General features: G+C 37.2%; 1 protein-coding gene across 2 annotated transcripts in view; it reads right to left on the reverse strand.

Annotated features, from left to right (window-relative positions):
* IGF1R (insulin like growth factor 1 receptor) overlaps positions 1 to 16,634 on the reverse strand; it is a 379,535-nt gene that overhangs the window by 54,223 nt on the left and 308,678 nt on the right. For both annotated transcript variants that reach the window (XM_027851666.1, XM_027851668.1), the window contains 3 exons: positions 15,659 to 15,807; positions 13,037 to 13,181; positions 2,779 to 2,993 (listed from right to left, as the gene is read on the reverse strand). In XM_027851666.1, coding sequence (XP_027707467.1) covers positions 2,779 to 2,993; positions 13,037 to 13,181; positions 15,659 to 15,807 — 509 coding nt within the window. The remainder of the gene's footprint in view (positions 1 to 2,778; positions 2,994 to 13,036; positions 13,182 to 15,658; positions 15,808 to 16,634) is intronic.

Below are 16,634 nucleotides of genomic sequence, written 5' to 3' on the forward strand. Positions count from 1 at the left end.
TTATTTATATTAAGAGCTTTAAGGTTTACAAAGCACTGTACAAACATTGCCTCATGTTATTTTTAAAAACAACCCTATGATTGTAGGTAGAAACTATAGGATTCACCCCTATTCGTTGTTGTTTATTGTTCAATTGCTTTTCAGTCATGTGTGACTCTTTGTGACCCTGTTTGCAGTTCTCTTGGCAGAGATACTGGAACGCTTTGCCATTTCCTTCTCCAGATTATTTTACAGATGAGGAAACTGAGACAAACAAGTTTAAGTGACTTGCTCAGGGTCACACAACTAGTAAGTATCTGAGGTCAAATTTGAACTCAGGTCTCCCTGACTTCAGGCCTAGCATTATATCCACTGCGCCATTTAGCCGCTCATGGTCACATAGCTAATAAGTATCAGGGGCAGGATTTAAACCCAAATCTCTTGACTCCAAATGTAGCACACTTTTCAGTACACACCCTGTCCCTTGGGCACACAAATGTTTTGTCCCAGTTCAGTTTGGAATAGGGAGCATAAGTTGCTAGGGAGTAACAAGCTTTAAGAAAAACTGATTCCTTCTGCCAGTTCCTTCCCAAAGCATAGAAAACAAATATTGCATGAGTATGGAAGAAAAAAGAGATTTCTCTAAGGCCCTTTGGGTTTTCTATCTCACAGTCAAGTGTATATTAGCAATTAGGAAAGAACCCTCAATCTGAGAACTAGATGCCTATATCATGGCCTCACACTTACTTGTATATCTTTAAATGGTAGATAAGAAAAGTTTTGTTCAATCATTTCAGTCACGTCCAATTCTTTGTGACCCTATTTTGGAGTTTTCTTGGCAGAATACTGGAGTGGTTTGCCATTTCCTTCTCCAGCTCATTTTACAGATGAGAAACTGAGGCAAAAGTACTATATGAAAAAGGAATATGGTGGCTGCTTGGGAAGCCAACCTGTTCATATGAAAGGGGACAGTAAAGACAAATCCTTTCCAGCTCACACTTGCCCTCAGTTTACAATAGCCAGTTATACAATCTTGGAAGCTGAAAAAGCTAAATGATTGATATTTGAGAAAATAACTCAAATGCTACATATTATCCCTTGGTTCACAAGGATGATGTTGCTGTCATCAGCAGAACATGTTGAATTGCTTTTCTAGCAAAGGCAGTGGAATTGTCCTGACTGACCCAGAGTAAGACATGCATTCTGAATTGTTTTTCTAGTAAGGACAATGGAATTGTCCTGAATGACCCACCCATACTCTCTTGACTGGTCACCTGTATGACTAACAGCATGTATTTAGAAGACAGAAGGCTGAAGTGAGAAGCACAGCTTGTGACAATGAAACAGAGTAAAGCTAGCAGAATGAAACCACTGACACATTGATTCCATCAGTATGGTGCTCTAACCATGCACAGATAAACTGAACTCGAAGATAAAATATATTAATTTGAGCTCAGGAAGATGCCATAGAAACTTACTTGGTGGTCAGAAATGTGGGAATTATTTCCCAGGGAGGGGGCTGTTTTTAATACTCATGATTTGAGATCAGACTAGTTAAAAAAATTAAAGAAAAATATGTTTTCAAAATATTGTTACATGGAATTTTGTGATGGTTGGGTTGTTTTCTCATGGAAGTGGTATGGCTAAAGAGGGTGAAAAGCTAGGAGTGAGAGAAAGAAGCAAGGGAGATTGGGTTCCTAGTTTATGAAGACGTTCTGCAGCTTTCCAGGTAAATCTCTCTTGGCTTAAGGACTTCTGATCCAGCAGGGTAAGAGTCTATCATGCTAATCCAGCTGCCAACAGAGCAAACTAAAGCTGAATATAAAAACTACTTGTGGAGTTCTTTAGCAAACCACCTCGGTTATTTAAAAATATCTACCCGCCCCCCCAAACCCTCTCCCATCATTTTCCTCATTACAAGAAAAGGGGATGAAAGTTTTTAACTAACTGCACATTTTAGCTTTTTAATAATGGAGATGGGAGTAAACTCCTCAACTCAATTTGGCTTCTGGTTCACTTCCATTATTCTCTCTCCATCCCCTCTGGAAATATCTCCCTAAAACAAAAAAATCACCACTCTGGAATGCAAGCTTGTATGATAACTTTTGAGTACATTTTTACAAATGAGTTACAATGGCCTGAAAGTAAATCTTACAACAATAAGTAGAAGTATAATAATAGGCATTTTCAATTTCAAAATCAATTTAAACTCTAATTTTCTGGCTCTCTCTATGCTTTCATTCCTTACACCGGTTGAAAGGTTGGGAGGGGGAAGGGGGAGGAAGGGTTATGAAACCTTACTATAACAGTTTCAAGGAACTGTTGGTGGCTGACACTGCTGTGGTTGTATTACTGGCTAACTCCACATCTGTAACTCCTTTAAGATAGTAAGGGCTCAGTTAGCCCAACGCAGTGGCCCTGGTGAGCCATTGTCCCTTCTTTAAACAAGAATCTATGCTAGATTCTGTTTATATATCCATGTCTAAAGAGACAGTCTACTGTGTGTATTCCAGAAATACCACACTGCAATCTGAGCATAGACACACACTATTATTCATCTTGCTAACACACATGCTTACTAAAGGAAATATACAAGCACAAAAATAGGATGATTTGCCATAATACTAATTTTGAAGGATTTCATCATTTTTTTCTAAAATCCATTTTGACATAGCCTATGGTCTAATTCTACAGTAAGTTAAGAAACGGGTTGGGGTACAACAAAACGGACAAGATAACTAGAAAAAGGTTATTATTCATTACTATTTTTTTAAACAATACTTTTGAACATTAACTTACAAGAGGCTCTTTCTCCATTGTTCCTAGTGTTTATGTCCCCTTTGCTTTGGCGACCTTTAGTTCCTGATACTTCCTCCATTCGATAAATTTCAGAAACACACAATTTGGGATTAAAAGCAAAGTACATTTTCCCTTCCTTGATTGTCAGATTATGGAGGTTCCAGTCCCAGAGCTGCTGCAAATTCTGGTTATCAAGGACGTAGAAAGAATAATTCCTGTGAAATGATAAATGAATATTAATGTATGTATAGTTTTCTGCTGCCAGCTAGTCAACACATTTCTTTTTTAGCATCCTGCTTTATAATGTATTTCCCTTGACAATAATGGATTTGGTTATTAACAGTATGTAAGAATAGATAGTTACTATTAACAATGGTAACAAAATGATTCAAGGACAACACACTAAAATCGATAAGACACTAATTAATTTTTATGACCTCTATTATGAACAAATAATATTTCTTATACAAGAGGCTATTACTAGTATTATTCCACAGCAAATGCCTTCATAATTTTTCTTAGTACAGTACTATATATACATATATGTGTATGTATGTATATGTATACATACACACAAAGATATACATATGCATAAAATAAGTATAAAACAGAACACTAACACTCTGTTAACCAAGCAGAACAACTTATATATTTGCTGTTTAAAAAAAAAAGTTGCCATTATCCTTGGGCCTTAATACAAGTTTCCCATCAGGAGAGAATGGAATCCTGGATAGCACGATGTGATGGAGACAGGCCATGGGCTGGTAATTGCATTAGCTAACACACCCTGTGCAACACTTTCAGATGAATCCAAGATGATTCTCTACTGTCAATATGAAGCAACTCGAAAATAACTATTCCTATGACTAATTCAATAAGATTCATAGGGGGAAAAGCCCCTGTCGATGATTAGATTTATAGGGGAAAAGAGTGTCCTGTCAATGATGATGTTTCAAAGTCAGAAGAAAGAATCAATAAATCAGTGCTAACTTTCATCTTAATCCTAGGTAATGCTTAATATGGCTTCCCTTATCTTCATTTCCCTAGTAAGAAAGAACTGCACCAAAATACCTCAATGAACAAAACATTCTTTTTCCCAAAGGGGAAAACATGAATTATGAGTCATGATTTTGACAAATGAGTGTCAGACACAATGAAATTTGTATCTCTGATTAATCACTTTAAAATATGATTATGTTTTTGCAATAAATGCAAGCAACTTTTAAAAGTTTTGGAAGGGGAATCAGGAAAAAGCCAATGCTATTAAAGCATAGGCACTTGTTATACTATATAAAATTTTTAAAGTCCCCCAAAAGGCATCAAAACAACAACCACACACATGTGAGATGGTCCCCCTACCTCTCTCTTTTCTATCTGGCCAGATTGCTATTCTATTTAAAATTCAAGCTTTGGGACCATCTCTTTTAAAAAGTCTTCAATTATTAACCTAGAATTAAGGCATAACTCATGTACAAAACTAGACTGCCTTTGAAACCACTTACCCCATTAGCTTATGCTGAATTTTTTAGAGTTAATATTCAATTAATTTAATAAAAGTATGTATTCTGAGCTCAATTTCTTTCATTGTTTAACTTAATAAGAAGTTGGTTTTCCTTTTGATTCACTTTTTTCTAAATATTTTAAATTGAGCAAGTCAAGTACTTAAAAAAATCGTTTTCTTGTATGTAAACTTTGAACCAAGTTTTTCTCCTAGGTTCCAGGAATCCATTTTAGCTGCCTGGGCAAATGAACTCATTTCTGTACCCAGGTTTAGCTTTTTAATCTGTATCATAGACCTCCTCAAAAATCTGGCCTTCCCAGCTGATTTCAGAGTTAATGCCCCCAATACTAAGAATTCATTGAAGGGCTAGAGAAAGAGTAAGGGACAATTATAAGTATGACTGTTGCTTAGACTAGAGAAGAGAGGCACATCTGAGAGTTAAAGTTATAGGGAAAAAGGAGTAAGAAAATTCTTCCCCCACAAAAATGGGTATAAATCCTACATCTCTACCTTAAGAGAGGCTTGATAGGGTTAGCACCAATGACAGCTCTTACTTGTATACTTCCTGGAAAAACACTGGGTAATCTAAACTTGGTTGATGATGGGACCTACCCAAATAGAAGAAAACAGGTCTGGAGAAGAAAAAAAAAATTGGTTGCCTCTTTAGAACTGGCCCTAGGGGGCATCAAAACACAGCACACCAGAGGTGACCTGAAACGCAGATGAATCTTCAGCTCTTCAGTGGTCAAAGCCTAGTCCAATGAGGAAATCCAATACTTAGATACTTAGCTTTTGGGCAGGTTTCCCTTTGCCAATTTATGAGGATCCAAATATCTGTATATGAATACCTTTTTTGCAATTATAATGATGATATTTTAATGGATCCATAAGAAAAACTTTCATTTATTACTTTAACGTTTATAGAATATTTTGTACATATGGCAGAAAGAGCCCTGAATTTGGAGACAAAAGACTTGAGGTTTAAATTAATCATTCAATCAACAAGTATTTACCATGCTCCAGACACTGTGCAACATGCTGGGGATACCAGTACAAAGTATTAAACAATCCTTAACCTCAAGAAACTGGCCTGCTAATTGACTCCATGATCTAATATGTAGAACTTTTGTTAGTCACTTAATCTAAATCTCTGCTTGCTCATCTCTAAAATGGAGATAATGATACCTACATTAACTGCTTTCTGGAGCTGTGGAGAGGATCAGATGAAATAACTGCTATAAAGAGCTTTGCAAAACATAACGCCTCAGCGTCAAGAAGGCTTGTATTTAAATTCTGCCTCAGACACACATGGATATATTATGCTGGGCAAGTCATTTAATTTATCAATATTCCTATTTAAGTAAGACTCTCAGTTGAAGATCTGCATTGGTAGAAAGAGTTGTTGACACTGACATAATCACAGGTCTGCACCTCCCTATCTTCTTTGCCCACAATGGAGAAATTTATATTTGATATTCAAGAAATCAACCTCTTCATTATAAACTGAGAGAGATGGGGAGAGGAACGGTGAGGCCATCATTTTTCTGAAGACCTAAGAGTTTTAGTGGACTGCAAGTTCAATGTCAATGGCATGATAAAGAAGCCAATAACCAACATGTGATCTTGGGCTGCACTGAGAAAAGCAGAGTAGCCAGCATTAAGCAAGTAATCACGTACTCTGCCTCGACTAGACACCTCCGGTGTTCAGTTCTGGGCACCATATTTTAGGAAGGACGTTAATATCCAGAGGTGAGCAAGCAGGATGATGACAAGTTCTCGAAACTATTGATATCAAACTCAAATAGAAATGATCCTGCAGGCCTCATTTCAACTCAGAAAACCACAAATTAGCATTATGTTATATTGTATTTTTATTTATTTTATTAAATTTATTAAAATATTTGTTAATTATATATTATAAATATATATAAATATTTATTAATTATTACATTTTAATCTGGCTCAGGCAGCACTCGAGAGTTTTGTAGCCCCTGTATGTTTGATACTTCGGTTCAAAATCAGATGTTCTGGGCTGGGCTTGACTCAGGCCAATCCTCTGGTAGTTTATATTTGATATTGAATCAAAACAAGATGCCATTCAGGAGTAAACAAAGGGAGATTTAATTAATCATAGAAGGAGAATGAATGAAATTCCCTTGCCTGAGTTGCCCACAGTCATTCCTGAAGCAATAGCATGTGCCTGGAGCTCCCTGATTCTGATTGTTTTGGACTCAAGTGACCAGGAAGTGATGTGGACAGCCTGAGCCAATTAAGTCTCAAGGCTGATTTCAATACATTTTAAGAAAAACTATCTTAACTTTCATTGGTGTAGGGGTTAGGATGTTGATCCTATCACACCACGCCGTCTAAAGGAATGAGGTTTGCTAAACCTGGAGAAGTAATTAATTGGAGGGCACAGAATAAAGAGCAGTGGGGACAAGTTGCACAAACACAAATTTAACCTCCAGGCAAAACAACAGCAACAATATCACTCCCTGTACATTAGAGTTATTTGAAAGTGTAAATTGGGTTTCCGCAGTAAGGGCTGGACAATCGTTTCCTAGGTATGTTGTACAGCTGATTCTTGTTTGGACAAGGGCTGAATTAGAGAAGTGATGTGGTACAACAGGAAAAGCAAAGTACGTGAGTGTTTTAAATTGGCATCTTGGTCCCAAGTTAGAATTTAGACTATCATTTACTACCTATGTGATATTGGGGAAGTCATGTGATCTCTCTTGGCCTCAGTTTCCTCATCTGTAAAATGAAGTGTTGGACAAGAAGATCTTTGGGATCCCTCTCGGGCTCTAGATCTGTGATCTAATGATTTTCTAATTTTGTGATTCTGTGATACATTAAGTATATTCCCCTATCACCATTCTATGTCTCAAAATGCCATTGTCCAAATAAGGCACTGCTGAAAGTTACACTAAGCAAGTCCTAGATACCCTAAGCAAATACATCTTTCTACCTTTATGAGTCTTAATGAAGCCTCAAATGAAACTCACTTTCTTCATCTGCTTAACTACTGATCAAAAGCTTAGCTACTGCCTTGCTTCCACTGCATGCAGAGATGAAAATTAGAAGCAGAGGGCAAAAATGGGCAGGACAGGAACAGTCCTTTCAAAAGGTTTTCTACCAGTAGAATTTTGAAGCAATTAAAAAAAAAAACCAACCTGTATTTGAGCATACTATTAACATTCCTAGGGGAGCAAGAAGGTGGATTGTTCAAGGCTCTGAGCTACAGTATTAGGTGTACTAACCTGTGGCCAATTGGTAGGTACTTAATTACTCCAAATTGGTAGGTACCAGAGCATACCAACTAGCTTAAGTTTTCAGACCAATCCAAAGTAAACTTGTTGAGTCTTCATAGCCCTCTATTTAAGCTCCTAGGTATACAAAATAAGGGCACTAAATAATTTAAAATTTCACTACTACAAAGACTAGTTTGTTTGGGATCCTCAAAGAATGAGTTGATCTTTAACAAGACATAGAGATGGAAAGGTCCTTAAATTATCTAAGGACTGCCCCCTTGCTGCCCTTCAGACTGGAGATGATGGTACTGAAGCCCAGAAAAGTTACACAGGTAATAAACAGTTTGAATGTGAATTCAGGTCCTCTGACTCCAAACCCAGTAATCTTTACTTTACTGTTCTATACAAATGGCCAGACAACTAAAGCTGACTTCTAAGTGATAAAACTCTTCTTGAGTTGTTTTAATGGAAATCTTCCTGAAAGTCATTATACATTTTGCCACCTTCTTAAAGTATATGGAACATATTTTAATTTTGTTCTGAAACTGAGCATGATCTTTTTATCTGATTATTTTGGTTATGGTATAGTAGACTAATCAATATGATTATTGATTATCAATATAAATAACTGTACTAAGTTCTATTACTGTACAGATATGAGATTGCCTGCCCCATGCTAAACAGCTCTAGCCTACTGTGCTTTCTGAACTCTTACCTGCTCTATCTCATTCCTGGGAGAAGACTGGATCATCTAAATTTGGTAGATGAAATCTACTCAATTTCAAGAAAACAGATCACCTTACTGGAGAAAAGGCAAAATTGGTCACTTGTTCACCTGAGTACAAAAGAGCCATGATGAGCTCCAGGCACACTCTGATGCTCTGATGACTACTATGGGCGATGATGCTTTGATGACTACTGTGGCATGGGAATTTTGTTCCTTCTCCTTCTACAGCTAATTAAATCTTTTTATAGTTGTTGCCTTCTCCCTTGATGAAAGGCTATCACTCTTACTGTCATCAGGGTGCCTTTCTCTAGGTACCGCTCTACCCACTTCAATTCTAATTTGTTACTTCTAATCGGCTGAGACCAGGAAACAAGAAAACCAGGCCAGCTATAACTATGCATTCAGTTAGAGTAACTGAATTGTAAAGAAAGGTCTGTAGTGTTCTCTTGTGCATGGACTTTGGGTTATCTATTTGGCCTGTTCAGAATCCTTAAAAACATTTTTTTAAACCAGACTCCCTATTTCATCTGTGTAGGGAGCTCCCAGGAAAGAACTTGTTCTAGTAATACAGATCTATACCTTCTTTGCAACTTAGAGATACAGAAAATTTTAGTGACTTTACCAGGGTCACATAGCACGAAGCTATGAAGTTAGATGTGAACTGACTCCAAGGCCGCTATTCACTAGGCCTCACTGCTTGCTTCTCTTTTAAAAATTACTTATTATTTACATTTCAGACGTATGACTCCTAAAAAGACAAGATGGCATTTTAATTTAATTCCTTATGATCCTGAACACAATAGAGTCTTCAGAACTTGTAAACCACTAAAAAAACTTGAAGATAGTCAATAACCACATATTAAGCACCTACAATGTGCCAGGCACTGTGCTAAGTACTGGGGACAGTCCCTGCCCTCAAGGAATTTGTGATCTAACAGAGGAGACAAGGAAATAGATATGAATAAGTGAGCTATATATAAGATAGACAGGAAATAATTCATAGAAGCAAGGCACAAGAAATGAGAGGTTGGAAAAGGCTTCCTATGGAAAACAGGATTTTAGTTGGGATTTAAAGGAAGCCAGGGAAGGAAGTAGGCAAATGAGGGAAACATTCCAGGCACTTGGGACAGCCTGAGAAAATGCCTGAAGTCAACAGACAAGAGGGTCTCGTACATGGAACAACAAGAAGGCCAACAATGAATATGTGGTGGGCAGTCAGATGTGAGAAGACTGGAAAGGTAGGAGGGGACTAGGGTCTGAAGGGCTATGAACTCCAAACAGAGGATTCTGAGTCTTATCTTGGAGGTGATAGGGAGCCACTGGAATTTAGTGAGTTGGGGAGAGAGGCATGATATGGTCTTACCTGTGCTTTAGGAAAATCACTTTGTTGGCTGAATTGAAAATACATTAGAGTGAAGGAAAGACTTGAGGCAAGTAGACCCAACAGTAGAGTATTATGATAGTCCAGGCCTGCACCCGAGTGGTAGCAGTGTCAAAGGAGAGAAGGGAGCATTTTCGAGAGTGATGTTTCAAGGTGAACCGATAGGTTTTGGCAACAGATTGGACCTGGGGGGCGAGAGATAGTGAGAAGTCCAGGATGACTCCTAGGTTGTGAGCTTTAGGAAACAGGAGGATGATGTTGCCATCAACAGTAATACAGGAGTTTGAAAGGGGAGATTTGGAGGAAAAGATGATGAATTCCATTTTGGACATGCTGAGTTTGAGATGACTACTAGACATCCAGTTCAAGACGTCTGAAAGGCAACTGAAGATGTGAGAGTGGAGGTTCGCAGAAAGAATGATTGAATTGATAACCATCAGCACAGAGATGGTAATTAAATCTATGGAAACTGATGAGATCACCAACTGAAATAATACAGAGGGAAAACAGCTCTGACACTTCCTAGTTGTATGTGACTGGGGACAAGTCACTTACCCTCCCCTAAGACTCGGGTTCCTCATTTGTAATATGGGGACAATAATCCTTACAGTACCTATTTGACATGTTTGTTGTGAGGAAAATATTTTGAAAACCTTAAAGTGTTACATAAATGTGAGTTGTTATTATTTAAAGAAGCTGTTTGATATGATGTTACAAACTGAATTTTATCTCTGTTTCCCTTGCTTCTGGCTCTCACTTTGTAGCTTCCCAGGCCGAAGCACGGGAGATAAAGATATTAATGTAGCACAGTGTACAGAGTATTGAACCTGGAGTCAAGAAGGTCTGAGTTTGAATCATGCCTTAAACACTTACTATCTATGTCATTCTGGGCTAATTACTTTCAGTCTAATTTTCCTCATCTGTAAAATGAGGAAGGGTGGCAGCTAGGTGGGGCACTGAATAGATTACCAGCCCTGGAGTCAGGAAGACTCATCTTCCCAAGTTCAAATCTGGCCTCAGACACTTATTAGCTCTGTGACCCTGGGCAAGTCACTTAACCCTGTTTGCCTCAGTTTCCTCATCTGTAAAATGAGCTAAAGAAGGAAATGACAAACCAATCCAGTATCTTTGCCAAGAAAACCCCAAACAGGGTCACAAAAAGTCAGAAACGACTGAAAAAACAACCAAACAACAACAACAAAATGAGGATAAATAATGACATCTCAATCACATGGTTGTTGCAAGGATCAAATGAAATAACACATGTAAAATTCACTGGAAATCTTAAAGCACTATAGAAATGTCTGATATTATTATGATTTTTAGTTATTCCAATGTGTTCAAATTGGTACAATGCTGAGTCACTTTGTTGAAAGAAGATACAGGCAATACCAGCTGTGAAGAGGTGCCTGAAGCAGATTTGTAGCTTTGCAGTCACAATTTAAGAGTGATTAGACTTTGTTTCACTGCAATGAAGAACGAAAAGGAAAATACGTTAAGCATACCCAAAGATACTCAAAGGAACTATAGCTCATCAGTGGTCTTGATCATGGAAGGGGGACAGAGAGGAAGAAGAGGTACAATGGGTGGTTAATCCCAGAAAGAGCAACCCAGAGCATTTACTGCTACCATTTTTGTAGCAAAGTTTAAAAATTTGATTGGTCTTTTAATGAAATGGACCAAAGATGAATAAACTCCAGTATAAAACACAGAGTCTGAATTCTTCCCATACTATCTGGCACTATGATCATCTCCCTTCTAAAATTCTCCCCCTTCACAGTTTATGACTTCTGTTTATATGATACACTGGTGAAAATGGAATTTGTTTATACAAATTCTTCTACCATGAAAAAAAAAATTAAGGTTTAAAATTCTCAGGAACTTTAAAATAGTCATTTTCAACAGCAGGTATTACAGGTGGTCATAAAGAATCAGAAACTTAGCTGTAATAATTTCCCAATTAAATGGAGTAAATTCTTCTGTTTCATTTCTCCTATTCTACCATTTTCTAGTCTCAAAAATTTCCACTCAGAACCAGAAGGAAATCTTCTCAAATACTGGTCTTTCAAACCAAAAGTGCTTATTGCTAGATACATGGGATTCCAGAAGTACAATTACTACTTGTAAGGAAAGCTGACCTTCATGTCATTTTTTAAAGATCCTAACTGGTGAATTTCCAGCTTGCCACATCCCAAGTGACCTGAGGCAGCCTGGTGCTAGGCAAAATGACAACCTTCTTGGATTTGCAATTAGAAACAAGTTTTTCCGAAGAATCAATGTTCCCAGTGAAGAAGACAGTGTGCTTTTCAAAGAGAGAATGAAGAACTGCCCTTTAACTTCAGCTATGTCAGATGGTGGAATTTTAAGAATTTAAGACTGACCAAGGATTAGCCTGAGAAAAAAAAAAAGGGAGGTTGTGAAGAAACCCTGATGCTGTAACTTTATCCAGTTGGGGCAGTTAAAACAGTGAGAGACAACCTTTCCCATGACCTTCCCACCTCTTTTTCCTAAATTATTTTCCCAAATTCTCATTAAAAAGAATTCTCTCATTACTACATAAGTCTCCTTTTCTTTTAAAGTGTTAACTCTGGCAAGTGCTTTATTTAAAAGGAGGAATGTTGATGCACATGTACAAACCCTTATTCCTGAAAAGCAATGTTGTATCTAATAAAGGTCAGACTCTAGTTTTACAAACTATTTTATGCAAGACATTATGCAATGCGACTATCCAAAAAAGCAATATTCTAGCAATACAACAAATTCTTCATACTCATCAACAGATAACATTCAGTGAACTCAGATTTCTTTCCAACAGCATGAAATGAATGATCCATACAAACTACAGATTCTTGTTCTTATTTTTTTTTAAAAGACAGCATGATTTAACTATAATTAAAAAAAAAAAACATCCTGGAGAGCACAAGGACAATGGAAACGATGATTTCCGTTGAACGTTTCTTTTACTTAACTACTGATTGATTAAACTCTTTGCAGAAGGCGCTCTTAAGCTTCACCTCTGATTGTTAATTTGCTGATCTCTGATAGAGGTAAAATGACAAGTTAAGAAAAATCCAAAGATTGTTGTTTAAGAGGTTATGGTCTAAATATATAAATTAAAAGAAAGAGAAAATGTTCATTTCTCAGAGGAGTAGAAACCAGTTATAAAGTTAGGACACCAAGCACATGTGAATCGGTCACTGCAGAATATTATCAAATGTGTGTTAGGGGTCTGACATTGTCATAAAATGGTTTCAGTGCCTTTTCCTCTCAAAAACAAAAATGAAAGGTGCCCTGCAACATATAAGCTTAACATCAAAACAAGTTTATCAAAATATAAAAAAAAACCCAGAAAAATTATTTTAGTCAGAACAGCAACCCAAGAAATTTAGCCCACTTACCCTTCTAGTTGTTCTTCTCCTAAAATATTTCGCAGGTTTTTCAAGAAAGACAGAGACACCAAGGCATGTGAATGGCGAATCTTCACATATCCTGTAACAGTCTCAATAAGGCCCATGAAGTTCTCCAGCTCAGAAGCTATGTTATCTACATTGAGAGAGGAAGATAGTCTCATTTACCAAGTCACTTGGTAAAAGGCTGACAGACTTTCCACTTAAAAAAAATACAAGAGTGACACAGAAGTGGTCTTAGGGAGGGTACGATGTGTACTGCTTTGAGGAACAACTTTTTTGCTGATATGTTTCTATTTCCACTGCTGCTCTTTGGACAGGGCCTAACAATGACAAAATGTGTGGCTGGATTGATAGGCATATGATTCCCCTGGTCTGAGTGAGGTGAAGGTCTGAGTTTGATAATACTGACATCAACAACACTACATACTTATCAGTTACCTAAAACCACAAACCTGGCAAATGGATGTCAACCTGCTATGATAAAAATAATACAGCATTCTCTCCCCCACCCCTAAGTCATAAGGCCAATATATAAGATAACCCGACAACATGGAGGAATCTGGATTCTTTTTGTGGGCCCTAAGAATAGGAGTCAACCAGTGAATATCTGATTTTATTTGAAAATGCTAAAAATAAAAAGGTAGTACTCATTTCCAAGAGTTATGATGGCTCAGACTTTAATTTATACAAAGTTTGATAGTTTTTGGTGGCTATCCAGGGGTTGCCTGGCAGAAAAACCATGTGGGTTACAAAGTCAGGTTTTACCTGCCATTGTGCTAATAACCAAGACTGAATTTTAAGCATGAGATAATTCATAACCACCAATTTCAACATAGTCAGCAACTGTCTGGGAAACTCCTTTTTGGGAAATTTTCACACCCTCTTAAAATGATCTAATTAATTTCTTATATCTTATATTTGGCTCATCACCAGAAGGATGAATTTTTTTTAGCCACAGCACCTCATGAATACTGTCTACTAAGGTGCGGAGGAGTTGTGAACTGCTTTGTGGAGGGAGTACCCACAGCAGTGAAATCATGGTTGTTTTGAACAATTATATATCTTACATTTAAACTAATAGGCATCATGGCCTCTCAGTGAAGAATGAGTCCTGTCTCCATGCCAGGAAGACGTAGGGTCAGGTCTTATTTCTGGTGTGTTTGCTGTATGACCATGGGTAAGTCCTTTACACTCTTGGGGCTCCCAGACTGCTCTCTAAGACTACAAATTGGAAAGCAGGCACTTATCTGCACTGGCAGAGGGAGTTTCCTCATTCTACCAATGAACTCACAGTTTTGATCAAAGTGTTGCTCAAATGTGGTTCAAATACATAGTGCTATAAGGATGTTTAAGAATGTTTAAGGATGTGCTATAAGAATGTTTAAGAGAAAGGCAAAAAAATATCACAGGATCAGAGACTAAAGCAAACCTTCCAGAAAGAAGGAAATGAAGATCATACTGAGGAAACAAGTAAGGGCAGACTTAGTCAATTCCCCTCTATCCATGGGGGAAAAGGCAGTGAATACCAAGAAGTTTATAAAAATTCCCCAATCATCCACAAACACCAAATGCATATCTTTAAAAAATATTCAAAAGGAAAATACAACTTCACAGAAAAGACATGTTAGGAAGTGATTTTTATTCAACAAAAAGGTTCTCTGTCCTACAAAAGGATTCACCAGAGAATTTCTTTAAACAACAAACTCAGTGGGTTTGTCTTAATTTTTGGAATATAGATTATCTGACCATGTGTCCCAGGGACAAAGAAGTTAAATCTAATGTGTTCAGATCTCCTGTCAGAGACAATCAAAAATGAAAGTAAAATACCTCTGAATTACAAAAGTCAATGAGAAAATGATCTGATCTGCTAAAAAATTCAACTTGCATGAAACGTTCAGAGATTTCTCTCTTAAATGAGTTGTGGTACCCTTGTGCAGAAAAAATGAGAGGTCTAGCCCAGATAATTTCAAATGTTTCTTTCCAGCTCTAAAATGTTTAGGTTTCTAAAAAAAAATCTCTTTAAAATGTAAAGAGATTTCTAGCTATTTTCTGGTTCTCAAAGATAGTTTGTGATCTTCAACCCTTGAGGCAGGTAATAGTTTAACCTCTCTCCCACTCTTCTAGATAACTAGGCATTAAACAAAAAAAATCCTTTGCACTTAAAACAAAAAAGGTTTTGGAGTTTGGTATTGGCTGGAATTTTCCCATCTGATGAGTCACAGCTCTGACACATCCCATTTAGGTTTTATTTTGTATGTTAGGACATGCACTTGCTGCATAGGACATGACTCTCACGTTAATGATGAGCACTGTGAGATTTTCAGAGCTCCCTTGCAGGAAGAAAAACTGAGGCAGAGGCTAAATACCTGATCTACTTACGTACTTGAGAACACCTCAATTAAGGGGATTGGGAAGTTTTGCTGAATCTCTCAACACTCAAGAGAGAGAAAAGCAAAGGAGAGAGGTTTAACTGACAACAACTCTTTACTATGTTAGGTTTTTCCAGAGCTATATTTTCACGGAAATGTATGGAAAGGATAACGAAAACAAAACCAAATAAAACAACCAGTTCCTCCAAAGAAATTTTTTTAGGAGAAATGTGTTACTTACTGCCTCGCCGGATATTAATAAGCAAATTGCCTTTGAAGACAGTGCATCCCTGCAGCATTTGTGCTGAAGTTACAGAATCAATTGTCTTCGTCTTCTTCTCTCCCTCACAGACTTTAGGGCAAGGACCTTCACAGGGGCTGCAGTACATACTGTTACAAGGAAAGAATCAACAAAAACATGAAAAATTCTGTAAATCTATAATTTTTTTTAAAAAGTTAAGTAAATATACTGTTTTTATTCACATATGACAAAAAATAAATATAGCAATACTAGTGAATCTTACTCCTAGGCTTGTGTTGGATAAACTATTCAAATTTTAAAAAGCAGAGCAGAGAGGTTAAGTAAATTAGCAAAGGAGGTTACTAGAATCCAGTCACACAAAGTGATGCATCCTTGAGGCTCATGTCATAGGATAGTAACTATGGACACTGACTGGTCCCACCCAAAAGAAACGGCTTCATAAGAAGGAAAACCATCAGTGCTGAGAAGAGAACCTGTTTTCTGAATAATGGTGCTCTTCTCTTTGTGTATCTATGAAAGCTTGGTAAATAAGCAATGATGATGATGGAAGAATGAACCCAATTACTCTAATGTTATTAATAAAATATATGCTTCTACAAAGAGTGTCCTAGTAAAACTAAGTAAAGGATTCCTGAGTCATTGTTTTTGTTTTATTTTTCAGGGTGATAAAGATGGCAGACTGGCATATAGAGGCCTATCACTTACTTGCTAAAGCACAACTAAACTGTACTTTGTATCTTGAAGAGTTTGCAGAAACTTATGAACTGATATGACAGTTATCTTTGTTTATAATAAAAAAAAGTGTTTTCATTACTCAGTAGTGGGCTCCTATTTCCAATGTTGTAGAATAACAGACTGAAAATCAGCAAGGAATTTAGGACCACAGGAGATATATTCAAAGTAAGTGAAGAAAGACAACATCACTTGCTTCCACGACACTCCACTCGTGGATTTC

This window comes from Vombatus ursinus, unplaced genomic scaffold, assembly GCF_900497805.2.
Source record: "Vombatus ursinus unplaced genomic scaffold, bare-nosed wombat genome assembly UNPS02009205.1, whole genome shotgun sequence".
Lineage (NCBI taxonomy): Eukaryota > Metazoa > Chordata > Mammalia > Diprotodontia > Vombatidae > Vombatus > Vombatus ursinus.